The sequence below is a fragment of the Nipponia nippon genome, unplaced genomic scaffold, assembly GCF_047370975.1.
Source record: "Nipponia nippon isolate SJK-2023a ecotype South Korea unplaced genomic scaffold, ASM4737097v1 scaffold_18, whole genome shotgun sequence".
NCBI classification, from domain to species: domain Eukaryota; kingdom Metazoa; phylum Chordata; class Aves; order Pelecaniformes; family Threskiornithidae; genus Nipponia; species Nipponia nippon.
Genome location: NW_028262334.1, coordinates 2,352,258 through 2,379,345, shown reverse-complemented (window position 1 = coordinate 2,379,345; position 27,088 = coordinate 2,352,258). Strand labels below are relative to the sequence as shown.

General features: G+C 47.5%; 1 protein-coding gene and 1 long non-coding RNA gene across 3 annotated transcripts in view; both read left to right on the top strand.

The window, feature by feature from the left end:
* PTPN11 (protein tyrosine phosphatase non-receptor type 11) overlaps nt 1–7,684 on the top strand; it is a 30,630-nt gene extending 22,946 nt beyond the window's left edge. For both annotated transcript variants that reach the window (XM_087754368.1, XM_087754371.1), the window contains 3 exons: nt 2,522–2,634; nt 2,861–2,962; nt 4,012–7,684. In XM_087754368.1, the coding sequence (XP_087610494.1) occupies nt 2,522–2,634; nt 2,861–2,930 (183 nt within the window). In that variant the 3' untranslated portion in view covers nt 2,931–2,962; nt 4,012–7,684. The remainder of the gene's footprint in view (nt 1–2,521; nt 2,635–2,860; nt 2,963–4,011) is intronic.
* Nucleotides 7,685–7,915: 231 nt separating this feature from the next.
* LOC148056058 (uncharacterized) lies at nt 7,916–23,493 on the top strand. The gene is made up of 5 exons (XR_015704119.1): nt 7,916–8,080; nt 9,179–9,313; nt 20,291–20,970; nt 21,237–21,358; nt 22,858–23,493. It is a non-coding gene; the product is annotated as an uncharacterized LOC148056058 (long non-coding RNA).
* Nucleotides 23,494–27,088: the final 3,595 nt, after the last annotated feature.

The following is a 27,088-nucleotide window of genomic DNA, read 5'->3' as shown; positions in this document are numbered from 1 at the left end:
CAGCTGTTGAGTGCTCTGAGGGTGATTAGACACAAAGTGAAGAACAAGAAATCCCTCAGGTGTACTGTTTTTTTCCTGGCTTTGTTGTCTCACTTCGCCTTAGAGCTCCCTCATATCTCTGTGTGTGTAATTACGCAAGCCTTGTATCCTCAGCTTTTTAAATATGGTCTCTTTCTGCTGCTGCCATTTACACAGTAGATCTGTAACACTCTGGATCGTTGTAATGGGTTTTGAATAGTGTTTTGTTATTGAGTGGAGCAGTGTATTTCTCCTATAGCGATGAGGCTCAGTTAGTTGTGTTTCATCCTCTCTTCCATTACTAGCTCAGAGGGCACAGGTATAAAACTTTTAAGAAACTGGAAATAGAACATTGCTTTACCTCAGGAGGTCTTGACCTATAACTAGGGCTAGTGGCAGCTATAGGAGTAAAACAATATAGAACTCTTCAGACAAAAGCAAAGCTATGTGGTGACTGTAGTAACTAATGTCCTGAAAAAAACATGGTGAATTTGGAATGCTCCAAAACATTTTGATAGAGCAGAAAAAAAATGGCTGAGTAGAGTAGTAGAATACTGTATGGAATGCTTGAATTTCACCCCAGAAAGATAGTTTGGGAATAAAATGCTGTGTTTTGAGAAACTGTAACTTCTGGAACCTTCTTCTCTCTACAGTTGCTTTAATTGCAGTTGCAAACAGTAAAACCTGAAAGCTGAAAAAAAAACCCAAACGGTGAAGTGAATTAGGGCACCTATATAGGAAAGAGTATGGGGTCGTGCTCCCTGTCTGCTTTTCAACCTGGATGAACACAAGCCAGCTCTGATAAGAAATGAGGTAGTCACATTAGCTAGCCTGTTGTCATGCAGGACTTAGAGCCAGTTGGGCTGAAGAAGTGGATACGTGAATAGCTGCATCCATTCACATAGATATACCTGATTTTTGTTTATATTCAGGAAAAATTTCCTTCCTCTGCTGGCATTCTCTCTTGCATTGCAACGCTGAGAGCCTCAAGGTTTCATTGAGTTAAGCGTTATGTTAAATATCGCCTGTCTTCTTACAAGTGTAGAAGAAAAGCAAAGTGAATTTGTTTTAGGGTTTGTTTGTTTTTCTTTTTTTTCCCTGTGGAAATGTGTATATCTTTGCATCTAGGAAACAAGTAGCTCTTACTGCATTTCTATTATCCTTTCTAATTCAGAATAATTACAGTGAATTAAGCAAAAGGAAGAGAAGCCAGATATCTACTTTTTCTTGCCTTGTTTTATCTGTTTCAGTCAGCTTAAGTAATAGAAGAACTGACTGATTCTTTTAAAATTGCTTTTACTGTACGGTTCATCTGTAACTTGAACTGCCATTCATCATGCAGTTTTGGGGGTGGTGGTGGAAATCAAGCCCTAGATTTGGGCTTCAGAATATTATTGGCAGCTGAGGGGTTTGTACCCATAACACTGTAGAATGCAGCCGAGTTTGAACCTTAGCATTTTATTTAAATCTTATTTTTCAGCTTTGACCTTCCAGGTAATTGATCTGGACTGGTGGTCTATTTGAAAGTGATTTGTCAGGAGTAAGTAGGAGGCTGAGAGAGGAGAAGTTCAGTAAAATAACAGAACAAGTTGAACAAGTTTTGAGCAAGTCTCAGAAGGCCATCTTGGAAAAACTTCAACCTACATTGCTATACAGAGCATTCTTAATGGAAACTCAGCAGCCAGATCTCCCCAGAGGCTCTGACAACCTCTGTGAGATTGATTCAGGCCAGTTTATTTAGTACTTGTTTGAGCATTTAAACCTTCTCCCCTCCCCCCCAAAAAAACACCAACAAAACAAAAAAACCCAAAAGCCCACTACCCTGTAAAATTTTGAAACGAGACTTTAATTTATATGTAGGTTTCCGTGTATGCGTGTGTTGCGAATGTTTGTCTTGAAAATTAAGAAAGCCATATCCCCTTTTTTTCCTAGCGTAGCTTTGCTTGCTGGAGCCTTCAGTATCTTTAGATGAATGCCAGCACAATTGGCTGCAGCTTGTAACATATGCTGCAGAATACAAATAACAGCTTGGGTTCTTTTTATATCAAACCTAATGGGCTAAGATGTTATTTTATTAGAGATCTTGCAGACAACATTGTTACTCATTTGACCACATCTCCAAGTTGGAAATAAGGTCAGTGGGAAGCCCACTGGCTGGTACTGTCTATTAAAGAATGAAATGTGGTTTCTTCTGCCAAGTAAGATGAAGGTTGTGTACGAGAGCTGGTTCATAAGGTTGGTACATTCTGCTGGAGATGGTGGTGGAAAGAGGAATATTGAAAAGTGAGGCTTTTCAGGTCTTCTTGTAACAAATAGCTAAAGCCAACCTTTAGGTCCTATCCATGTTGTGTGTGTTATCTACGGAATTGAGCTCTCTTCTGTTCATGGAAAAACCTTTCTTCGAAAAACATACATAGTTATACATGCAATTTCTGCACTACTTCAAAGATTGTTTCCTACTAGTAATTCAAAACCTGGCTTTTTGTTGTGTTTTGCTTCACAGAAGAGTAAGAGAAAAGGTCACGAATACACAAACATTAAATATTCTTTATCGGACCAGACAAGTGGGGATCAGAGCCCTCTTCCACCCTGTACCCCAACCCCAACGTGTCCAGAGTAAGTTCACTTCTGTTGTTGGTGTGTGAGTTTTGAACTGTACTAACTAATCTTCAGGTACCTCGAATGAGAATGAGTTATCACAGAATCTGCCCTAGACTGTTGCCCTGTGCTTTGCTCTTAAAATAAATTGAGCAAAATAAATTGTCACTGAATTATACTGTGTGTACAAATGTGGTTTTCTCAAACTAGATTCTTCAGACTGCAAATATTTGTTTTGTTTCAGAATGAGAGAAGATAGTGCTAGAGTATATGAAAATGTGGGGCTGATGCAACAGCAGAAAAGTTTCAGATGAGAAGATGTACAGAGACTTCCATGCAAGGGCAGGTACGTATGCTCAAGCGTGAGTGTGCATATCCAGCCTGGAGTTGTGGGGTTTGGAGAAAATGTACACAAAACCGAACTATGAGAAGAACTATAGGAGGGACTTCCTAATGCCTGAAATGCATGTAATCTGTCCCCCTCAGGGTGTTTAAATTCCAGAAGCTAGTTTTGACTGAGTTGCACCTATGCTACCCTTTCAAATCAATGTGGAATATTAGCTTGGTAGTTTGGCCTTTGTTCTCGTGTCCTGACTCGCCAGTGACATAAGTTGGAAGTCTTCATTATTCAGGAGATTGAAATTCTGCGTGCTAGTGGAAGATGAGTAGCAACTACAGTCTGAACTTTCCATGTCTTTTATAAGTGATATTTGCTCCTGGTTGATGCTAAGTATTTGTGTGCATCTAAAGAGATTCAAAGAACACTTAATCTCATGCTCAGCCTCATAAAAGATGCAATGAGCAAGTTTACTGCTGTGCCTGTGTGGTGTGAGCAGTTGGTGTAGTATTGTTGTCATGCTCGTAAAAATTAAATCCTTGCTTTTGCTGAGACACAAATCTGTAGATTCTCTTTGTTATATTTTAAATAGCTGTTATAATTTGGTTCTTGAAATCAGACAACTGAATATATAGAGAGAGAGGTTATTAGCTAATGAGTTTATGTGATACTTCGGTTAATGAGCTGTGAATATAGCAAAGGAGTACCTTTGAATTTAAGGTGTCTTTAGTCATTAACTTCTGGATTCTAATCTAAAGCTTTTTGTCATCTTTCCCCCTGTGTTTTTAAAGACCTCAGAAATCCTATTTTCCCTTTTTTATTTGGTAACTGTAAGTGTGTTTCATCCATTTAGTCCAGGGATCTTCTCCAAGTCTATACACAATGTCGTCATCTACTGCCAAAGTACCACGCAGTTTATAAGCAAGGTTTGAGACTTTTGGTTGATTTTAAGGCTTTATTGAGTCAAAATTGAGCACTTCTGTATCATGTCAGAATAAGAAATAACTGGTGTTTTTTTTCCTAAATAATTTTTATTTTCTTCTCTCTTCCTTTCCCAGAAATGAATATGGTTTTTAAAAAGGTCAAGAAAGAGATGGAAGAAGCTTCACATGAACGGTGAACTCTGAGGGCTTGGTACCTTTTTATTTCCGGTTTTAATCCTTCAACAGTAGGCAAAACTTAAGACCATCTAAAGATTGTTTATATCTCTTCTCTCCAATACCTGATTTACAGTTGCTCATTTTCCAAATAAAAGGAAATCCTTTCTACAATGTAGACAACTACTTTGTAGAGTCAGTTTTGAATCCCGCAAACTGTTGGACTGTCATCCATTTGTTTTTTAAATAGTATTTTTGTTTCACAGTATGGCTATTAGTTGGGGTTTTTTTTCCTTATTTGAGCAGTTGTGGGATTTTGGGGGTTTTTTTGGGGGGTGGTGGTGGGAGAGCAATGATACGCATAAATCCGTTACACTAATGTAAAATACTGATGGGAACAATACTTGATTGTTTGAAAACAGTGGATCACCAGCGTGAATAGAATCAGCTACATGATGAAATTAGTCCTAATACATTTCAAACTCAGACCGAGTTTCATAGGGGTGAGCAGTTACTGATATGAAGGTGCTTTTTGTGATATCTGGTGGCTTTGATTACAACTTAGCTGAGTGGCTGGATGGGCTATTTTTGAGTAATTATGCGAGGTAGCCTTTACATCAAACAAAATTTCTTTTACGTGATCTCTACCCAAAATAGCAATTTACTGTATCTCTCAAAAGACACAGTGGCCTAGCGGTTTGTGAGGACGCTGTCTGTGTTAACTTGTCTGTGTTCATCTATTAAGCAAGAGATTGAACTTGTAGAGTTAAGGCATTTTAAAAAGTTGCATGATGACACCTTGACAGCATATTAAAAACAGTGAAACAAGTAACCCACTGTGCAGGCTGTTACCTTAGTATAAGGTAACCCTCTTCCCCTTCTGCTGGGGAGGTGGAAGCTGTTGAGCCTTCTGGTTTTTTAGTAAGGCCTTATGCTAGTGTAAGTGGCTAAATTAAAGTTGTGTGGGGAAAGCAGTGCATGGAAGCTAGCTATCCACTAAAATTGCCTTAGTTGAAAAGGGCAGCACCGGCAGCGAGGCCAGCAGGCTTGTCCTGGTTCGTTTCATCAGGCAGGAGTTTATTATCGTTCTACCTGAAGTGCCTTTCAGAGCTGCGTTGAATTTGCTGTCCCTATTAGATTAAAAAATCACGTTCATCTGAAACTGCTTCTGATGGTTGTCAATGAGACAAAGTCCTCTTCTAGAGACTCTAGAACGAAGAACTGCTGTTAAACTGCCAGTTAATTGGGTTTCTTCACTTTGTTTGCTCTGTCCAATTATCTGGACCAGGAGCTCCCCTTGAAGCCATGAGCAGCTGCACGTGTGCATTAATGGCAGAATTGGTCCCTAGGAGTGGGTACCAGTGGTGTCTTACCAGCATCTTTCCCCGTGTTTCTGGGGAAGTTCTGTGACTTACGTGGTGTTAAGGAATTATTGCCATTTTCATACAGCAGGTGCAGGTGGTGAACGGTGCATTACGTTGCTGTATGCCAGGGTGCAGGGCCAACGGAACTGCGTTATTGGCCTTACTGGTGAAATTACGCTAAAGCCTGGAATGTAATTAATGCAGCTTTGTGAAAGGTTAAGTGGGAGATGACATTACCTTTTCCTGAGAGTACTTTGCAAAGTCAAATATTTGAACACTTTGTTTGAACTGAATGAAGGTGCTTCTTTAATGTTAAGCAGAATTTTGTTACTTTGCCTATTGTCCTTTTTGTCTTTTGAGGCTTTGGGTTTTTTTTTTGGAACTCCTGTCACCAGCATACCATAATACCTGTTTTAATGTCATAGCCTTATACTCTAGTCATAAATACTTGTGCCCTTTCTAGATCTAAAATTTCTAGTCATGATGAGAGCGAAATCTATTCGTTCGGTAGTGAAATTCTACATCGCCTGCTTCCTCTCCTGTCCCTATTTACAGCTTCATCCTGCTGAACAGGGATCAGTTATAAGTGTTGGTATTTGTATAGAGCGATTGATGGCAATTAAATATTTGTCTAAAACTTTGTACAGAGTTAGACAAATTCTACACTTCATACGTTATAGCAAGGTGGAACGCATGTTCAGGTTTGGAGCTATTCTGCACCAAACTGAAAAGTAAGGAGAAAAGTCAAGAGAAATGAGAGAAGGATCCTGAATGAATCTGAACTCTGTTATGAACTCAGTTAATGTGATGTGTCTTAAAAGATTGACCTGTATAAGCAGCAATGAGTTACCTGGCCAACATAAAGTTGCCTCTTAAGACCTCATTTTAGCTGTTTAGAACCTGCCGCTGTAGGATATTTTTTTTTTTTTTTTTCTTGGAACCAGGGAATTCTCAATGCCGAATGTGTATTAATCCTGGGGAGCATATGGTGGAAGAGTGTCAACGAGGGGGGAACAGAATCTGAAAGATTGTGAATAAATACTCCTCCCTTAACTGGAGTGTTAGGCCCTGCTGAATACCAAAATAAAATCTGTCTGCCTTTCATGCACCGGCAAGAGAGGGATGATTCTTAAAGCATTTTTTTAAATTATTTTAAACAATGGCTGGGGTTTATGACAGATGAAGCAAGAAAGAGAAATGTCCTTTGGTTCAGGGGAGATAAGTGAATGTGGGTTTCATGTATTTCTAGTGAGTTTTTAGAGAATAAATTTTAAGCATTGATTTACAAGCTTTTGCTGTATCAATGGAATGGAAAAGGGATGCAGTTCTGAAGCGTTCTGTTGTAGAAGACTTTATACCACAAGGGAAACTTTAACCCGACTCCTAAGGCACAATAATTTATGCCAGCATGAATTTGCTACAGACTTCATTTACTGAATGTTTTATAGCATACACTTTAATTTCAGCTAACTGTTGTTAGGACTGATTGGTTCTCCTATTAATCCTGACCAAACTTTACTTTTTCCTCTTAAGATATGTGTTTGAAACACGATTAACTAGGATACGGCTAACCAAGTTATAAAACGTGTTTCCTTTTTTGTTGTAGGGATGGGAAAAATCACAGCTGGTACTAGGATGTGTTGTCAGGTTTTGATTTTCTACCCATAACTTCATTATTTCAAATTAATTTTTAATTTCTCCCTTTTAAATAGTGAAACGTAATTAATAATTTCAAGCCTGTTTATTTATGACATTATTGTGATTTTTTTTTTTTAATTACAATACTAAAGACTAATGAAAAAGGATCCTCTTATTAGGTGGAGTAGACCTTGCATTTATTTTTTTTCCTGCAATGTATGAAGTATTGTACCAGAGTATTAAATGAAATGTAATATTTTATTGAAAAATCTCTGTCCTTTAAAAGGAATACATTTAGGATGTCATCAATTTGATGTGAATCATGTAAATGTTGATAATGCGCTGTTTATTGTACATCTAGTGTTTCAAAGGACTCACTTATTGCCTTTTGCCCACATACATTCTGTAGACCATTTACAATTGTCAAAATGTGACATTAAAATAATAGTTCATGTATAGAAATATTGGTGGTTGTCCATTGTTTTCTGTGCTGGTATTTATGGGTCTTAGTTCAGCTGCTCTGCTAGCTGCATTGTGATTTTTATTGCTGCGAAGCTATATTATCAGAAATAAAAGCGTATCTGTAAACATCAGAACTTCAAAAAAAGGAAAAAAAAAAAGAAATTAAAAAAAAAAAGAAATAAAAAACATTTTCTTAAGATGGTTTGTCAGTTACTCTGTTCTCCAGCTTGCAGTCAGAAAAGATGGTGTTGTACGGGCACTAATCTTCCAGTCTACATCATAGTGTTTCCGAGTTGTACTGCTGAGCCCCCCGTGGGGTGAGATGCTGCTGAAGAGAGCAGCTGTCCTTCCCGAGAGCCAGCAGAGCAAAACTCTTACTAAATATGATGTATACGAGCTTTTATCTTTGTGTTCCTACCATCCGCTGCCAGCTGGCTGCCCCGTGGGAGGTCTCCGTGCTGTCCAGGTACTGCCTCTCCGGTGAGCCCTCGATGGCTCTTGTCCTGGGAGTCCTGCGCTTGTGCCCCGCGACGCCTCCCGCTTTCCCTTTCCTGCTCCGCCTCCAGGTAACTGACCCTCAGTGTTTCTTTCCTGATTTTGGAACTCGGTGTCGAACTTCCTCAAAACAGGGATGAGGATTAGCCTCTCATTTTTTAGTGTGCAATCAATCACTTTTAATTGGGGAAAGGAAGGACAATCCTGTTCTTTCTCTGTCCACAGCGCACGTAGCTGCAACCAGCTCTTCTGGGGGAGGGAGGAAGAAGCTGTTGCTCTCACTCCTGCTGCTTCTTCCTTCCAGATCTTTTATCTCTTGCACCATTTGTCTTTGGGGCTCTGCTGTTTCCTGAGATCCTTTAATGCCAGCACCATGCAGTGACTCAAAAGAGGGACTGGTGCTTTGAAAAGGAGCTGTATTGCACCCCAGGCTCCTTTCTGCCAGCTGCTGCTACCATACTTCAAAAGCTATCAAAATTTCTGACTCGCTGTAGCACTTGGAGCTAGACACTCCCAAAAATGTAATGTCCTACCTATTCTCTAGGCCTGAGCAGAAGAGCGTACATGTGCCTCTAAGTATCGCCGATCAGTCTAATTTTAGGTCCACTGATACTGCTCGCTCTTACTTATAGCTGTGGGGAATGTCCCCACTAGGCATGTCGCTGCTGGTACTGATTCCCAGAAACCAGACAGCCCGAGGGGCTTCACTAACACAGGAAGGGGTTTTAATTTAAGGAAAGGTTCCACTAAGCATTAGCTCTCCCCTCGATCCTGCTTTCAGGGCTGAGCGGTAAAAATGCAGCTGAGCCTTCCTGCAACTTTTTAGGAAATAAATGCTGTATCTTGTAACACAGACAACATGAGCAGTGCCAGTTGAACGCAGAGCAAATATCAGCTGAATTTGTAGTAAAACAAGCTTAATCTCAAGGCGATGGCAACGCATAGAGATAATCTACTGAAATGCCAAGAAGGAGGCAAAGCCCTGTGGTTGAGGCCTCTGCAGATTCACATACAAGCTGAATTCAAATGAGGACAGTAGCTCTGTAGAGCAGCTTGGTTTTAAGGCGATTATCCTGCAGAGTAAGATTTTTTTTTTTTTTTTTTTATGAGTGCATCCAACAGTTTATATCCACCTCTGTGTATAGCAATGGTTTTATAATCTGTTTCAGGTTGGGGCGGGAGGGGGCCTGGTCCAATCTGAGAACGTTGACAAAGATTGAAAGCGATGGTGACGTGGTGACGCTTGCAGCCCCTCCTGCTTTCTCCCAGGCTGCCGTGTTGCATTTTTTGCTTGCCCCGCGTAGGTAAGTATGAATAGAATTTATTCTCGCAGCGCTCTCTGTGTTTATACAAACCTGGGTGATCGGATATTGCTCAAGGACAAGTTTGTTATCTCCATAAAACCTTGAAACTTTGGCTGACTTTTCTTCAGTACGAACTCCAGTGCAGTTAGTGTTTCGGTTAGGTGAATTGTGAAACATGCCTCCTGTTACACGACAAGACGTATACATCGTACCGCTCTTCTGATCTTTCAGCCAACCTATTTGCTGTTTCCAAAGACAATGTTTTTCCAGCACATCTCTCTTGGCAGAGCTGGTGCAAATCAGGTTCTGTTTTCAGGGCAGCAATTCTTGTTTCACGTCCCTGTGTGCTGCACCCGGTGGTGCTTTTTGAGCCTTCGCATGTCCCTTCGCCTGAGCCCATCGCATGGCGCTTGTGCTTCAAGTCTGAAACCTTCCTTTGCCTTGAGCTGGGGCCTGAGGCTCAAACGTGTATCTATTTTTTTTTTTTTTTTTTTTTTTTCCTTTTTCTTTTGTAATGGTTGGGAAAGATACCTTCAAAGGATTCTTAATAACGCTGCTTGCTTCCCGCTTTCCCCACGGAGTAAGGCTCAGCATAACAATTCGTAGATCAAAACATTTGATTTGAAAAAAAACCCAGCTCTCCCAACGAATGCCTCCAGTGTTGGAGGGGCTGCTACATTTTTAGCGTGCATCATCTTGACAACTCTGTTTTTTTTGACTTATGTGCATGTTTGCTGCTAATGGAGGAAAGATCTTTGGATTCTTACGCTGGTGCTTTTCTCAGTTTCCTTATTTGTGTCATTGGATGTGAAACGGGAGGGGGAGGAACTCCTTAGTCTCTCTTGTGCTGGAAATCAGGCTGGAAGATGCTGTGATTCCTTCTGGTCTTTTTATTTAATAGTCCTATATCTCAGCTTAGTTTATGGTTGTTTTTTCTGGCCGCAATCTTTAATTTTATAGATCTGTGAAAGTCCCATGTATATTTACAACTATGAATGATAGCTAAAGGGATATAAAGTGCTGTATAAGAAACAGGAAAGAGAAATAATATGTAAGTGGTGGCTTTTTCAAACTGCTTGATCTCATTTTATCTTGTGCGTTTAAGGTTTCATATTTGTAGAGCGGGTGAGTGTCCTTCTGAAGGAAGGGAATGGCTCTGTCCTTCTGGTGGCTGGGCTGCGGGTACGCAGAACAGGTCGAAGGCTGGCTCGTCAAGATTGATTGCGCTCGCTCTTTCAGATAAGCCTGACCTCAGCTCCTGCCCAACTGCAGCGATCCTGGCTTCGTCTGTACGTATTTGGCCACCCTGGCCTTCCCACGGGAAATGGTGTCTCTTGGGAGCCTGTGCTTTGGATACAGACCTGCCCATGGACACGTCCTCCCGCTGCTTTCCTGATGTTTCTGGCATCCTTTGACAGCAGCTGATCGTACTTGTAGCGCTGTCCTAATTTAGCAGAGCAGAAAGCTGCTTTAGTTGGGGTATTCTTTGTGTAGGCTTTTGTGCAAACGGTAAACCTCCCCGGGACTTCTCAGCCGCGCAAGCTCCATGCTTTGCAAGTCTTTCCGCCCCCAGTGTCAAGAGCTGAGTTTTGATGTTCACCCATCTCGACTGTGGTAGCTGGTGTGTTGTGTCGGTGTGCGATCTGCTCCCCTTCCTTCAGTCTCCTGGAGTCCTCTTGTTAATCACAGATGTTTGCAGTGACTTGCGTGATTGTAATTAACAGCCTTTCTGCACGTTGCAGTCAATTCACATTCCTCATGGCTCGTGAGCTCAGAAAAATGCAGTATTTCCAGAGCATCTACGCTGGATCGCTTCACGCTGCTGTCCCTGCAGGTGTCCTGCACTAACCTCTGCGTAGCCTTCAGCCTTCTCGTTTCTGTGACACGGAGACTGCTGTTGTCCCCTAATAAAGAGATTTGACTAAATACTGTATGAAATTTGAAATCGATCTCTCAGGGTTCTCCCACAAGGAACTGTCTGAAAGTTAACCTTTTGATTCATAGCAGCCCATAATTGTAAAAATCATCAATGGCTGTACTGAATTTCTATTAGCTTTGGTCCATTTCCCAGGCCTCGATCTGCATAGCAATATCAGTGTCTGGACAATCTGCTCCTAAAATTCAGTTGAATCAATCAAAAGGCTTTGAGTGGTGACTTCCCTTGCAGAGACGCCTTTCTGCATAACATGGAAAAGCAGTAGACTCTTACTCAAATTGCTCTTCCCAGGCACGGGTCAGTGGATGGACTCAGTCTGGATCACGATGCTTTTACAAGAGGCATGAGAAAAATATAAAGCTGCTCTCCCAAATCCTCGGTGCCTGCCATTGATGAAAACCAAAGGATGGAGCCAGCGTGTTGCTGTCACCCTGCAGAATGAGTAAGTGTGACCTCGGGGTGGTGAGCTGTGACAGCCTGTGCTCCATCCTTCCCGAGGGAACAGCTGGGGTCCCACTCCCCGTAGCTATGTCTTGCCCTTTGAGTATGAAGCTCTTCAGGATGAATTACACTGTCTTAATGGTAACACGCAGCCTGGGAAATGAAATTGGGGATGGAGCCCTGGTCTTGCCCACTACCTGGGCTTGCCTCATGTTTGCTCTCCTTCCTCCCGCTCAGCATCACTGTGCCTGAAGCTGTAGGATAGGAGAGCAACAGGATGACCAATGTTTGGAAGATACGAGGATCCCCCTCCCAGGGGCTTGGAGCCTTTCTCTCCCCTTTTTCATGAAGGGTGTGGGAAGAAGGGCTGTGATGGTGGTGGGCTTCTTTCTGCAAGGCTTGTTCCCCTTTCTTCGGCTGGTCGCTGAGCATTTCCGACACGCAGCACGCTTGGCGCTCTGGCGTGGGATCAGAAACGCCGGGGAGAGGCTTTGTTCCAGTCTGTGCTGCAAAGGGGCTGATTGCTGGTGCGTAAGAGCCTGGAGGCTCTTGCATGTGAGCGCTTGTAGCTCGACTGCAGAAGTCTCTTTGTGCTTAACGCGTTCAGCCCCTCGGTGCTTTGGGGCAATGGGTTGAGTTAAACAATTCACCGGCAGGCTCTGGCTCTGCTGAGTTTGACCCTTGGAGATGCAGGGAATAATAAACTGTGCTGACTTGTCGGGTGTATTGTGAAAATAAACACCATGGAGATCTCAGGCCTCTCGAATATTACCCCAACGGGCATCATAAATACCTAGCGTGAGACATTTATATATGGTTCACCTGGCTGGATTGCCCACTCCGCTCCCCTGGAAGCCCCTTTGCTGGGGCGAGGAGGTAATTTCGTACTCTGGTGCCACCAGCCCCGGCGAGGGCTTGCTGTGAGCCCCGAGCGTCGCCCGCAGGCTTGCGAGGAGGCTTCGAGCAGCGTTTGCTAAAGCATCCCCGTGCCACCGCAGCAGCGCAGTTACCCCAGTCCCTTTGCAGCACACAGTCTCGCTCTTATGGGCTCTCGTGTTAATTATTTGCGTGCTACATGTGCAAAAAAAATGGTGTGCGTTTGTGTTTTCCATTACTGAGCCTTACTGACCTTGCCTGCCTTCCCTTTCACTGGAGGCTGCGTTTTGCTCGTGTTGTCCTCGGCGTTTAGCAGCGATGCGCAGGCACAAAACGCACCCCGTGTGCCATCGGTCTGGGGCTAACGCGCGCTGTAGCTGTTTTATCTCTATTAATAGTTATTTCCTCACTGAGGATTTTTATGCTTCCGTGCACTTAGGGAAGGTTGCTTTCAAATTCCCTTCCTATCACTCACGATAAATGGTGTGTCAGTTCCAGGATAAATAGGCAGGATGGGAAAGGTGTTGCTATAGTAACAGAGGGATTTCAGTGATTGGTATCCATGGCAATTGTTGCTAAATTCTGAGAGGTTTTAAAAATGCTTTATTTAAAACATAATGAGTGCGCCGCTGCCTACGGTGCCGGCGCGGTGGGGAGCGTGCGTGTGTGTATGCACACGTGCATGCACAGGCACACACACTTTCGGGAGGAAGCTTAATCATGCATAAGAAAGGAGGAGAAGTTTATTTTAAGGCCATTCGGATGCTGTGTCATGCGGCAGCGGGACAGCGTCGACAGTCCTATTCAAACGTGCCTGCCCAGGGTCCTCGGGGCCTCCTTTGCCGCCCGGCTGTGCCGCGGATGGGGGACGCTGGGGCTCCTGCGTGGTTGCTGCGGGTGGCCTTCGAGGCCAGCCAGCCCCTGGGAGAGGGAGATGCATGTTTGGGAGGGTGCGAAGGATACCCAGGTCTATTTCTCTGGGGTCGTGAGGATGGGAGCACCTCTGGAGGTCTGTCGATGGCCAAAAGGCTGGGTTACGGTGCTAAAGCCTGCTGAGAAAACTGGCTTATGCAATGGGGGTGCCTGTCCTGGTGCAGAGCAGGGCTTTGTAAGCACAACTACCTTACCCCTGTTTTTACTGGAGAGGCGTTAACTCTCTCTATCCTCTCCGTACCTTGCTGCGGTGGCTTTGCTTTTGCGTCTCGTAGAGGAACAGTCAGGGTGGAAGTCATCCTGCAAAGCACGAGGCGGGAAGGATGCTCCTGGCCCTGTCACACGGGACAGTGGTGGGAAGGGCAGCCTCTCGCCATCGGGGCTCTGCTTCTGCTCCGGCGGGCCCTGGGCTGGGAGCAGACAGCGTGGGCTCCTGGGAACGCAGCTTTGCCATCCTCCATGGTCTTGGTGAGGGAAGCACCGCTGTGTTTTGGCATGGGCTGGGAACAAACAGGCGAAAAAATCCCTTTGCTGTAAGCCCTGCGACTGCATAGGAGCCGGGTGGGTGTCTGCGTGCAGGCGGTGAGGCCGACGAGCTGGTGGCTTGGTGCTGCCTCCTAGACCCCGTTGTTATTGCAAGCGGAGCAGGAGCAGCTGCTGCCCGCGTCATTAACTGTCCCATCCTGGCAGGGGGCTGGAAAGCTACCGCAATAAGCGCCAATTAAATACCTCTCCAAAAGGATTCTGGACCAGCCAGGAACTATATTTTATTAGCAGGGATGGAAAGCATCAGAAACCTCTTCCTTGGGGACCCGCCTGGTGGTGGCTTGGTTCTTCTTTTGTATCTCCAGGATGCAAACACTTAACCTGCTCACTTGGAAAAGATCCATGTAACACAAATACGGGCCAGGCGAAGGTCCGCCGGCTCCGTCTGCCAGCACGTCTGCCCCCGGCTGGGCAGGGCTCCTGGGCGCCGGCAGAGCCCCGAGCCCCCGGGTGGTCGCTGGCTCCCTGCCGTGGTGCAGAGGGAGGTCCTGAGCACACCCTTCGTTTTTTCTAGGGAAAAAAAAGCCATTTTGGGAAGAGCGGCCAATGAGAACGTACGTCCAAGTCCTAGTGGCAGGTTTGGTTTTATAGGTGGAATTTCTCTTTCCCTCTCTTGGTCTAAATACCCTTTTTCTGAGCCAGAAAAATTCTGCTGTTTTTCACCCTGGGCTTTTCCTTCTGTTGGGCAGAGGCAGCACTGGGATGCAGGGCTGGGTGTTTGTTAATCCACCTTAGTTTATCTAGCGATTGCTCCTCCACCTTTGCTGGCAGAGATGCAACTGCCTCCTTCCTTTCTGCCCTTCAGGACATGGAAGTATGAAGCACTTTGTAGGTCCTAAAAAATACCAAGTTCACGTGATTACGCTTTGAGCCATGATCTTGCAAGCATTTCCATGGAAAACAAGTACTTCCAGTGCAGGAAGCTTTTTCCTTCCTGAGATTTTCCTTTGCTTTTCTGTGGGGTTATACCAGGGATTAAAAATAATGCTGATGTTTTTGTTGGGCTTTGACGGCTTGACTCCCATTAGCCCTGCATGCTCTTTTGCACTGAATGCTGTATTTCGTACATCAAACCTTGGTATCTGGAGGGTTTTTTGAGGGCGTCCTGCGTTGCAGCCTGACCCGAAGGCTGCGTGGGCTTTCTGCTGTGATCTCCTGGCTTGGTCTCAGCGCAGTGGCTTCCCATCAGGCTGACGTCTACTGCCACTGCCCTTCCAGCACGCTCCGCTCCACCGGCTGATGAGACACCAGGGTAAATCTTGTGTATAAACACAATACATCCAGCCTCGATAGACTGTGTTAGCGCCGCTTCGTCGGCTGCTGCGTCTGGCCGTAGTGCCTGGCTGATCCCCCGCTGCATCACATCAGCTGATGTGATTTTGGGGGCAGTCATCGCCAAGGGCAATGTTTTGTACCTGGTTGAGATATTAAATTACTTTGTATTTCTGATGGAAATGTAACCTCCGTTTTATGTCTCGGTGCCCAAAGCAAGTAGCGCTGAAGCATGTCAGCTGTTGAAAATGAAAAGCTCTGTAGTGTTTTTAGGATGGATGGCTGAGCCCTGCCCGTGCCGGTGGGAGAAAGAGGGAGATCTCAAGCACTGGAGCGGATGGGGCAGAGGGGAGAGCAAAGTACCCGGATCGTTTCCCCGGCAGAGGTGCTTTTTCTTGGGAATACATCAGAGCTCTGGCACGCGTTAAGTGCTGGGTTTTCTTTTTTTGTCATTTGGTGCTGAAAAATGAAGTGTGTGCTAGTGATCATTACAATGTCTGCTGAGTTTGTTAAAGAATCTTTTTATGAGCCGATTTGCCCAACTCCCTTTCCAGGCTGCTAGGCATGATAAAATACTGCCGTTTGGCCTGTCATGGGGATAATTGGTTGGCATTATGAATCATAAAAGTATGTTCCCCCCTGGAATTTTATCCTGACATTTGATTTAATTTTTCTTGACATCGCATCCATTATATTGCATCGCCTTGCCCTCGACAGCTGAATTTGCACGCTGGGTGTAAGGACCACCAGGTTACTTAAAGAGCAAAGTGGTTGTTAGTGGGAGTGCTTGCTCTGTGCAGAGGAACCCCTTTCTAAATGAGCTAAAACGTTAGAAAAGTGCTGGTGAGGAAGCAGGATCCTCCCTCCTGCTTAAACCTGGTGGCGGGAGGAGAGGGGCTTTGCTTTCTGAGGAGTTCACGATGGGGCTGTGTCTGAGCTGGGCTTGTAGGGCAGGAAGGAAAAGGCATTGGGTTTTTGTTTTACTCAGCCTTACTCAATATTTCTGTGCTTTCAGCACTCCTAAAACAAGGAGATGGGGTAAATTCTCCTACGCTGGCCACTGGGGACGTGGAGCAGAGGCGGTGTCCTCCATGCACCACGCTTTCCCCGGGACCCTCCCGGCACATGGTGACACCCTTGGCACGGTCACGGGTGTGGTTTGCAGCCCACCATAACCGGGGAGGATCATGCTGGGGGTGAGTCAGGGTACAGGATCAGCTCCTCTCCCGGTTTAAAGCCTGTGTGGTTGCAGTGCTGCAGAACAGCACGTCCCCACTGGTCTGGTGACATGCAGCAATGCCACTGCAAGCAGGTTTGGTTTGCTGGAGGTTTAACGAGCTTTGTGCAAGGCCCTGAGCACCCTGGTGTAGCTTTGAAGGCAGGAGACCCCCTCAAGCCCTCCAGTCACCCCTGCCACTTCCATTTTGGCGCGGCTCTAGATGGGACCCCCCTGTAGCATCCCCAGTTGGGGCCGGGATCTGCCGCTCCGGTGGCTCCGCAGGCACCCTCCCTCCCTCCTGGCACAGCCTCCTCTTGCGCAGACTGGCAATTAGTGCAAGTGTAGGATCCTATTAATTGCAGCAATTGTGATGTTTAGATTTCTGGGTTAATTGCTAATATCTGGTGTAACATTTTTCCCTCTGGATATTTTTGATCACAGTAATTAACCTCCTCCATTCGGAGGAGCAGACATTCATCACTTTGCTCTTCAGCAGCCCGCAGCGAGGGTCCTGGTGGGCTCCTTCTCCGCGGGTGCCGTGGTGGGCTCTATGCTTTAGGGTGGAGACTCACTGCAATGCATCCCCCCCATGCAGTTGTCTGACGTATCCTCGGGAGGCTCAGGAAAGCAGAGGCCACGCTGGCTTGCCTTTGAACCGGCAGCAATAAAGCTGCTGCCAACGATGCATATTTTTAGGAAGAGGCTGGATTGTTACAGCTGGCTTCGCTTTCTTATTATTTCTGCGATGACAAATGGGAAGCGGAGACGGGACCATGAGCGGCAAGCACGGCTGCCTGCTCACGGCACCCTTCCATTTCCCTCGCCGCTTCCCTCCCGGGTCCTCTCCTGCAGTCCTGATGGTAAACGATGATGAATGTCCCGCTCCGGCTGCGGCCAGGACTGGAGAGCAGGAGATGGGGGTGGAAATCGTGTTTGTAAAGGTCAGCGTGGCGTTCCAGCACGGCTTGCTGTCTGCCCTATTGCGCTGTGATGGGATCTGTAAGGGCAGGTTTGCTCTTACCAACACGCTGCCTGAGCCTGTCTGGGTGGGTGATGGTTCTCCAGTGATGATGGTTGAGCTCTTGTAGGGCTGGGGCTGGATTGTAGGTTTAGTTTGCAAACTTCTCCCTGCCGGCTGTGGAGCTCTGGATAAGCGGAGCCGTGCTGAGTCGCATCTCATCTTGCTCTCCTCCAGCTCACGGTGTGGAGTTGCCGCTGACAGCAGCCTTGAGCTTTGCGCATGGGTCGTACAGCAAAATGCTTGGCTCTTCCAAAATCCATCTCAAATAACAGCTTGTAGGCAGGGCAGATGCCAAGTTAGGACTAGCTGGGTTAGGACTAGCTGGGAGTAGGGCAGGTTCCCCAGTTGTGTTTGTCAAGAGCTGTGTGCAGCTCGAGCCCAACTCTGTGAAGCCATTGCAGTTGTGTCACAGAGCTAAGAAGATCGTCTGCTCCTTGGGAAATGGCCCGACTTAGATCAGGTTTTACTTTGACAGCAGCTCTCCTGGGCGAGATGCAGGGTACGTACCTGCCCCGAGCAGCCCATCAAACCAATCCTCCTCCATCACACGCATAGTCATCAGGATTACGGCCCTGGAGGGAAGAGTGAGGGTCGTTCTTGAGTGTAGACTGGGTCAAACTCATCAGAAACGTGATGGCTTCTGGCGTATCATCTTTATGAGCTCCCCTGTTGAGAATGGAGATGGAAAGATGTTGTCAGCACCGCGCTGTGGTTGGCGTCTACAGTCGAGCGCGTGTATGGCAGCACATCTGGAGGGCTTTCACGGGGAACCACCACTGGCAGCGAAATATCCAAAGTATCAGCTCTAGACCTTATTTCTAAACCCATCCCTCTCCCAAGCAGAGGGTACATCTCCAAGCAGTGCATGCTCGGCGGTCAGAGAGCAGACTCTTTGGCCAGCAGGTCTACCTGGGTGATTTTTTTATCCTGTTAACGAGCATTTGAATTCTAACAAATTTTCTCCTGCTGCGCACAAACCAGGAGCTGTAACTATGGCAGGGGGGTGGACAAGCCGGGACGCTGTCCTGCCAGCGTGTGTGGCCCTGTTTGAGCAGGCAGCCTGACAGCGGGGGGGGTGAAACCATCCCTTGGTGTTCCTCGTGCTTTCAGCTCAAACCTGGATGAAAGGCTGGGATTTTCAAAGACATTGAATAGAGACCGCTGCAGAGCTGCATTGCCCTTGATTTCCAACAGACTGGGGTAATGTCCTTCGAAAACCCCAGCTTAACTCAAGACAAACCACAGCTTGCTTTATTTTTTAATTGGTGCTTTATCCATTTTGTATTTTATATTGGAGGAGAAGTGACAAATCTGAGGAGCAGCTGTGATGGCCTGGGCTGGGCAGGTGAGAAGGGGAGGCCAGCACCCCACCAACCCAGGTGGCTGTGGGGACGCACGCCTCCCGTATGGCATCGGACCGACGGGGACCCGCAAACAGGTGAACAGAGAACAGGTTTAATGGAAATCCATCACCCATTTTTTCAGAGGATTATCCTTCATAATCGCCGTTTAAAATAATTTGGGTGAAACCAATGCTGCTTTGTGATTTTTTTTTTTTTTTTTTAACCTTTCCTGCTCTTGGAAAATAACAAAAGGTCGTCTTTTGAGAAGGTGCATCTAATTAATTGCCTTTAGCAGGGCCTGGAGAGCTTTTGATGAGACAAGAAGTGTGAATATGAGGGACATGGGTTTGATCCATGGCTGCCGCTGGGTCGTCTTTAGATACTCGCCTGGATTTCAAATCAGCTTTATCCTCCGTAGCTGGTTCAGTTTTCCACCATAGCAGTGGCCCATCCCCACATCATATCTATGTGTATATTGCAATTGCTTCTTTGCATAGATTTAGCAGCTCATGAGGAACAGAAAAGGGAAGATGGCACCATCCTGGCACGCTGCATCCTCGGGCCCCACCGGTGATGGGGAAATGGGATGATTTCTGTGCCCCCATGGGGCTTTTGGGGCCAGGGCTTGTTTGTGAAGAGCCAGAAGGTTTGTACCTTGCTGAGCAAAACACGTTTCACCCAGTGATGAAAGCTCTCACCGGTCACAGTTACCCATGAACTCATCTGGTTGGGAAAACAATTGCTCTCCATCCGAATAGCTACGGTCTCCTGCTGCCACGTCAGGTTCCTCCCCCGAAGGAAAGACAAAGACAAAATGCTTTTTCTCTAGCCAGAGAACACTCTCAGCTTGCTTTCGGTGGGGATAAGTGATGGTGAAGCAAGTGGAAGTAATTCTCGAGTGTCTTAAAGTTATTGACTTTGCAATGATGCTGTGATGATGATTATTTTTCAGTTAGGGATGAGAGAGTTGTGATCTGAGCTGACTGCAGATCCACGTCTTCTAAGGGCCCATTTGCCAGCCTGTCTTTAATCATTCCTGTCATTAGGGCTTTACTTGCTTTTCCCTTTTCCTTTTTTTTTTTTTTTTTTTAATAGGAAATCTCCTCCCCACCTTCAACTAACCTAAAATGACATTTAAAATTTAATTGGCAAATGCCTAATTAATTGCACAGATTAATACAGTGAGCTGGAGGAAGCTCTATGTACAGAAGACAACGTGGAATAATTTACGTTGGAGACTGTTGGTGTGAGTTTGTTGTTCAGGGTCTGTGATAAATCTCTAGCAGGAGAGAAGGGGGTGCGAGAGGTTGCTGGGAAGCACTGGAAGTTTCCAAAAGGGATCGGTGGGTGGAGATGTGGCTTATCTGGTCTCTGCCTTGTGTCCCACCAGGTCCAAATCCAGAGGGATGAGGGCTAATGGGAAGGATGCTCCTGCTTTTGGGAATTGAGAGCCTCCGCTTCATGGGGTGCTCCAGCACTGGGCATATCCTGCATGCTGCCTCTCCAACCCCTCGAGGAGCCGGTTTCTGGCCAGTCTCACGTGGCTTTCTGCTCCAGTGCCGCATCCTCTGCTTGGACTTGCTGTATTGCAGTGTTCAGGTCAACTTCTCCTCAGGAGCATCCCTCTGGTGAAAGCAGAGCACATAAATGCAGCAGTGGTGGAGCAAAGGGCATATTTATGGGTCATTGCAGCGAGAGCGCTTGGATGGAGACCCGTAATGTGCATCCTTCTGGTCTGAGTCATCTCAGGAGGCCTCATCTAACCCGGTTCTTCTCACACCCCTGCTCTGGAGCCTCGGTGTCTCTGAGCATCAGACCAGGTGCCTGATGTGACACGTGTCCTTCATGTTCCTCTCTCCTGTTTTTGCCTGGAGAAGGAGGAGAGGGAAGCGGGGGAGGACCACGGACAGCCGCAGCATCTCCTCTGGAGATGAACTGGAGGATGGTGTCTGAGTGTAAAACTCTCCAGAGAGGAGCGATGACAGCGTTTGGCTTCACGAGCAGGCTGGCTGTGGCTGCAGCGGTTCGGGAGCATGGTGGGGAGGAGATGTGTTCCTGAGCCATCAGGAGGTACCGGCCTCAGGTTGTCACTAACGGGCTTGTTGACGTGCAGAAATCAATCCTGGTTTGCGACAGGTCCCTGGGACAGGAATCGGTGTCTGGGCAGGCCCGGGGAGGGACGATGCGAGGGGGGGGTGCATTGCCATGGGGGTGCTGCTGCTGGGTCCCCGCTGCTCCCAGGACCTCGCACAGCGCAGGGGGCGGCGGATGCTCCGGGGCCCCAAAATCAAAGGTACCGGCTGAGCCTTCAGGATTAATTCCTCCTTCTGTCACAGCTCCTTCCAGACAAGAGCACTGATGAGCCACAGCACGGAGGCCACCCCCTGTCCTCCTCTCCAAAGAGGTGACATTTGCAGCAGCCGCCTGGCTCAGGCTGTCCTATTATCCCTGCCCAAAGGTAAAGGAGCGCGCGGGCTGGGTACAAAAGGGCTCATCAGTGTCGGGAGGAGTGTTTGCTTCTCCGCCTGCGCCTGTTCAGAGACGTGAAGGTTTTGCAGAGGAGCGGAGGCTGGGGAGGAAGGTGCCTCCTCATGCCCAGAAGCACAGACCTGCTTTTTTGCTCCTCGCGATGTAGCTCGCGGGCTTGCAGGGGCAAACGCGGAGGAGGAGCTGGTTGCCCAAGTGTACTGGTGCCTTTGGAAGAAAACCTTCTCCCTGAGTGGTATAAAGGCACCAGATTTCAAATGGATGCCGGGGTTCAGCTGGGTGCTCGCCCCTGCAGCTCCCTGTTCCTGTCCTTCCTCCTGCCACCCCCAAACCTCCCTGTCACCTTCAGCCACCATGAGGCCAGGCAGAACAGTGGCCTTTCTGGCTACCCCCTGCCACCCGGGTCCTCCCAGCAGCCCCTGCACGTGGCTCGTGTTGCTTCTCTCCTGGGGCTGATGCGAAATCCTCCTGCTTCTCCCCCCAGCTCTGGGGCTCTGGCCATGCTTTTGTCCCCATCCTGCTGTTTTTCACCCCAAAGACGTCCCCAGGCCAGCCCTATGGCTGCCGCTCTCCTCCCCCTCTGTGGCTGAGGGCAGCAGACTGAGCTTTTCGTGCATTGACTGTGCTGAGCAGAGCGGTGACTTCCCCCCCACCAGTGAAGGTTGTACAGCATCAAAAGAGACTTTGCAAGGAGATGGGGGTGGCAGCCAGCCAGGACCGTGGCTCTGGGCTTCAGCACGTCCTTTCCTTGGAGACGCTGTTGGAGGGGAGCGTGTGCGCGTGCAGAAGGCTCCCTGCAGTAATTAGCAACGATGGAGAACAACCTAAGCTAGGGCAGCGACCGCTTCAGGCTGTGGTGGGCCTGTGGCTTGGGTTGGGACCGTGGTCATTGCATCTCCAGGGAGCGATGTCCCCATGCCCGGAGCCTGGTGGCCCTGGGGAACCTCCTCCACACACCGGGAGGAGGCTTCCTAACACCTGCAATTTAGGCAAAAAAGAAGGGCGAGCTGGCCCCGGTGTGGCGGTGGGGCTTGGCGAGCCCTGTGCCCTCTCCAGGAGGGGAAACGTGTCGGGACCACAATGTCTGGGGCCAAACCCAGCAGTGCCCAGATGTGGGCAGCGTGGCTCTGCCACGTCCTGCCTTGTTCCCGCTGCCGTGGGGCGAGAAACGCCCCGTTCCCAGTGCAGGGTTTATATGTGACCCTTGTGTTGTCCAACCAGCATGTGGCAACTACCAAAAAAAAACCCCCAAAAAGCCTGGGTCTGTCGATGGCCTCTTGCTTTCCTGCAGTTTAACCTCCATTTCCCACACCGGGTGGCATTGGCAGCATCTCTGCCACCCCGTGTCTGTACTGCCCTCACTCAAAGCCTCGCGTGGATTTGGCTTTCGGATGAGGCGGGCAGCCTGATTTCCAGCACTTTCCTTTTCTGATTGTCCCAATAAGTGATTTTTTTTGTTGCCTGTTGCAGAGCTTGCTACTGATTTCCCGGGAGAGGAATAAAAGCTGGAGCACAAATACAGCATGGAAAATAACCGTCAGTGGGCACATTCCACTGCGCTGAGGATGGAGCCCAGTTTGAAGCTGCAGCAACGCAGTGATGTGCGTGTGCATCCAGATAGGGCGGGAGGAGAGAGAAACCCCTACGCTGTTTTCACCAGATGTTTCCCCTTTCCCCAGCCCTCCATATTAATGGCTTTTAAGGCCAGGAGGAATCTTTTAGCCTGAGCTTTGGTATTACCCCGGCTGTAAAACTGCTTTCCCTGCCTTCGTTATTAGCCCTCGCTATTTAGTGACTCACCAGCTGGCTGAGCATCCCTGTCAGTGGCGATTCCTTCCTTCACCTGACATTTGGGCAGCTGTGTCTTAACCAGCTGTTTAGAGACTTAACAGGTTCTGTGTTGATTTTTGTATTGTTCCAGCTTCTTCATCAAAATGTCACCCGCAGCTGAATCAAACACCCTGTTGCGTTGGTAAACTCATTTTAGAATCTCATAAAAAGCTCAGGTTGGTTTAATGAAATCTGCTTTTCATAAATGTGTGCTGATTGGCACTAATTAAATTTCACTTCTTCATTAAGTGAGTCCTGTTTCAGCTCTGCCTTTGTTTTGCCCGGCTTCAATGTCAGACCAACAATTTGGAAGATGACATGGATTGTTTTAACATACAAGGAAATAAATAACACTGCTGTAATTTAAAGTAGCCTTTTAAAAAGGAAAAAAAAATCTAGAAATAACTCCCTGGCCAGCTCTTTAAAACCTCTTTGATTCAATTGCTCCAGATCTTGCTGATTTTTAAAAAGTCTGGTGTTAATAATCTCTATTTATTGGTTTATTTTAGTTTGTGTTGCAATACAAAATGTCTCATTGTACTGTGGCATGAATCCATCATCTCATTCTTCCTCTTCCATATTAAATAAACCCAATTTCTCTGCATTACTGTCAGCACTTCCACCCCATCTGTTGATTACAGGGCTGACACCCCTGCTTGGCTTTCTCCGTACCTAACCTGATCGGGCTTGACAGGGGGGACCATGGGTTTCTTCCCAGCGCTGCTTGCTCTCATCGCTTTTGCTCACTTTCTAATTTAGCTGCTAGCAACTATCTAGTTCTATATATTGTATTTTTAAAAAAAAAAAAACAACAAACTTTTAAAGCCTGATTACGCTTGCCTTCTGAGCGAGGCTTTTATGAATTTCTTTCTCTGCAGCTTTTTAAATAATTAAGTAAATGTCCGTAAGCAGTGTCCAATTCTCTCTTCATTAAATTCTTTCTCCTAGCTGACTGGGCTCACCACCGTCTGCACCTTTTGTGTTATTAGTCCTTTCAAAGCAGAGAGAGGGGGGTGTGTATGAGACTTTGCCAGTTCAGATTTTACTGTGCCCGAATACGACTTGAAAAAGCCGATGTGCAACGCAGCATCCTTTCAGACAGCTGTGGAAAGGCTTCGAGTACCTGTCTGCTGCTTTATTTGCCTTGGGAGAGAGGAGAAACCCGAGCGGTCGTTAGCTTAACCTGGTCTTAAAATGTAAATGGTGCCTCTTTGCTGCTCGTTGTTTCTCTTTCTGCTTTCCTTGGTTTAAATCTGCGTTTTGGATCTATTTCAGTTTTCAGGGGCTGTGTTTGCCAGGAGCAGCCCTGGGGGAAGACGCCTGGGGCTCACGGTGCTGGACCGAGGGCTGGACCTCGTGGTTCCTTTGGCCTTTTTGGGAAGCTGACGGCTGTGGAAATTTTGGGCAGGAGAACAGCACAAGAACCTGACCTCACATTCAGAGGTTTTGGGGGGCACCCGCAGCTGCATCCCCATCCCTGACCCCCCCGTGGGCGACCCCCTGGGCGCAGGGTGCGAGCGTGCAGGGGGTGCGAGCACCCGGCTGTGCAGGCACGGCAGGGGAGCTGCTGACAAACACATCCTACAGAATCTGCCTCTGGCAAGTGTTTTTATGCCTCTAGATTATTCTCATGCGGTGCATTTGGAAAGCCATTAGTGGATCATTTTATGGGGGGGAAAAACCCATCTCCTTTGAGAGGACGTGTTACATTTCTTAAACTGCGCTGTGAGAGTTTTAAGTGCGCTTTTAAAGTGATTTGCTCTGAAATATGCACTTGGTTTGTTCCCCTCTTATTTTAATTTCCTTTTGGGATGGAAGAAGAAAGAAGAGGAGGAAGAAATGCTTCAGCCTTGCAGGGCGGTTTAGCTGGGAGAAAGGTGCATAGCCCGTGACGGTCCTTCAGGGTTTTAACGTCCTTTAAATTTCTTTTTCCATCCTCTCACCTGCCTCTGCTACAACCTTTAAGCCTCCATTTGATGGCTGTATGGCGTGAGAGGTGTCATGGCTCGCTGGGACATGCGACTTCTGCTCCCTGCGGGCTGTCCCATTAGTTTGCAAAGCGCCAGTGCCTGACACGTGTCCCCAAAATAACACCGACACGGCCCAGTGGCAAAGGAGAGCCGTCCCCCGTGACGTCCCGTTCGAAGGGAGCTGACTCTATCCGGCATTAAGAGTTAAGGAATATTTTTCCTTGTCCTCAGGTTGATGAGGCAATAAATAATCCCATCTGCTGTGTTCAGCTTCTTTGCAGGAGTCACTCGTCAATGGGTACTGGGAGGTAAGATGGGTGAGAGCACAGGCTGGGAAAAAAGAAAAATCAAACAGCAGGAGCACCCCATTTTCTTTCCCCTCTTGCTTGTTGCCTCATCTTTCTTGATTCTGGAATATTTAGCAGCTTCTCCTGGAACGTATTTTTGGACTCAGTAGGAATTAGGAGAAAAAAAAAGAGGAAAATCCCCAGGATCTCTCCTTCCACCACGTGTTTTAACTGGACGACGTGCAGCTCCAGTGGGTGCCTATTCTCGATTGATCAGCGAGTCAAGGACGAGCACTTGGCTGATTTCACCACCTGCCCGTGATGAATCCCATGGAGAGTGCGCTAGGAAGGGTTTTGTTGTGATGAGGTATCCAAAAGGATAAACGCTCACAGCAATAGTGCCGAAAGCAAACACAGCGAGATGCTTTGCTGCACCGGGATTTATTTCTCTTTCGCCCACCTCTGAGCAGCCCCGGCTGGGCGAGGGTGGCACGAGGAGCGTGTCCGTGTTGCTGTGTCCCTCTCCCTGTCCGGCGGTGCAGGACCCTGGGAGCAGCCTGTTGAGCTGGGCTCTGTGCGCGGCAGCTTAGTCAGCTGTAGCTGCCGGCTGGGTGATGGGGAAGGTCCATCCCACCCAGCGGAGTGGTCCCTGCTCCAACAGCTTCATTTTGAAGCACAGCCCTGCCTGAGGGATGTTCTAGCAGACAAGTGGCCGCTTGTCCTCTCTACCTCCCTGTCTTTAATCAGGACAGTGTTCAGCCCTGCCAGCCCGGAGCTGCGTCTCTCCCTCTTTGGGGGACACCGGGATGAAGTGCAGGGGTTTCTTCCAGGGGTTTCTCCCTTCCTGGGAGCACTGTCTGCCCTGGCAGGAGAGGAGCACTGGTGCCTGCCGAAGCTGCCTGCGGGAGGGATCGCTGTGTCACCACGTCTTGATTTACTACAGCCCTGCTCCCGCTGCACTGCGGAGCAGATGGAGATGTTCGGTCCTTCTGTCTTCGGGGCTTTGCAGAATTCCACAAACGTGCTTTTTTTCTTTTGGGTCTTAAATCCTTTTGAGCAGGGAAGCTTCAATGAATTTTAAATAAGGTCTTGAAGCTGTGCATTAAAACCTAATGAGCCAGAATATCAATTATGCTGATGTAAATGAGGAGTAGCTCCAGGGAAGTAAGTGGTGGCTTTGGGTTGATACTGGTGTCGAGAGATCAGGACCCAGCTGAGTGATGGGGGCAGAATTAAACCCGGTTTCTTCTTCTTCCAATCATCAGGGTCATGGCTGCGCAGCAGGAGCCTTAAGAGTTAAACCCTGAAGGTGAAGGGAGTGAGTTGCTGGCAGGAGATGCAGGAGGGCTCTGGTCTCCTGGGCTGGGGAAGCCGAGGGTGTTGTATGCTGAGCATCGTCCTGCTCTGGGGCACAGGCAGAGCTGTTGTCTGCTCAGACCTTCGTTGCCCGGTCCTTGCTGGCACCTTTGTGCTCTCTAACTTGTCTCGCTGCTTCATCTTTGGACGCCTCGGTCTGTGCCAGTCCCTCTAGCTAAGAAGAGTGGATCTGGCTGGGTCTCCGTTCTGCAGCCTAGTGCACCAAAATCCTGATCTTCCCTGCAAAGTCCCCGTCTG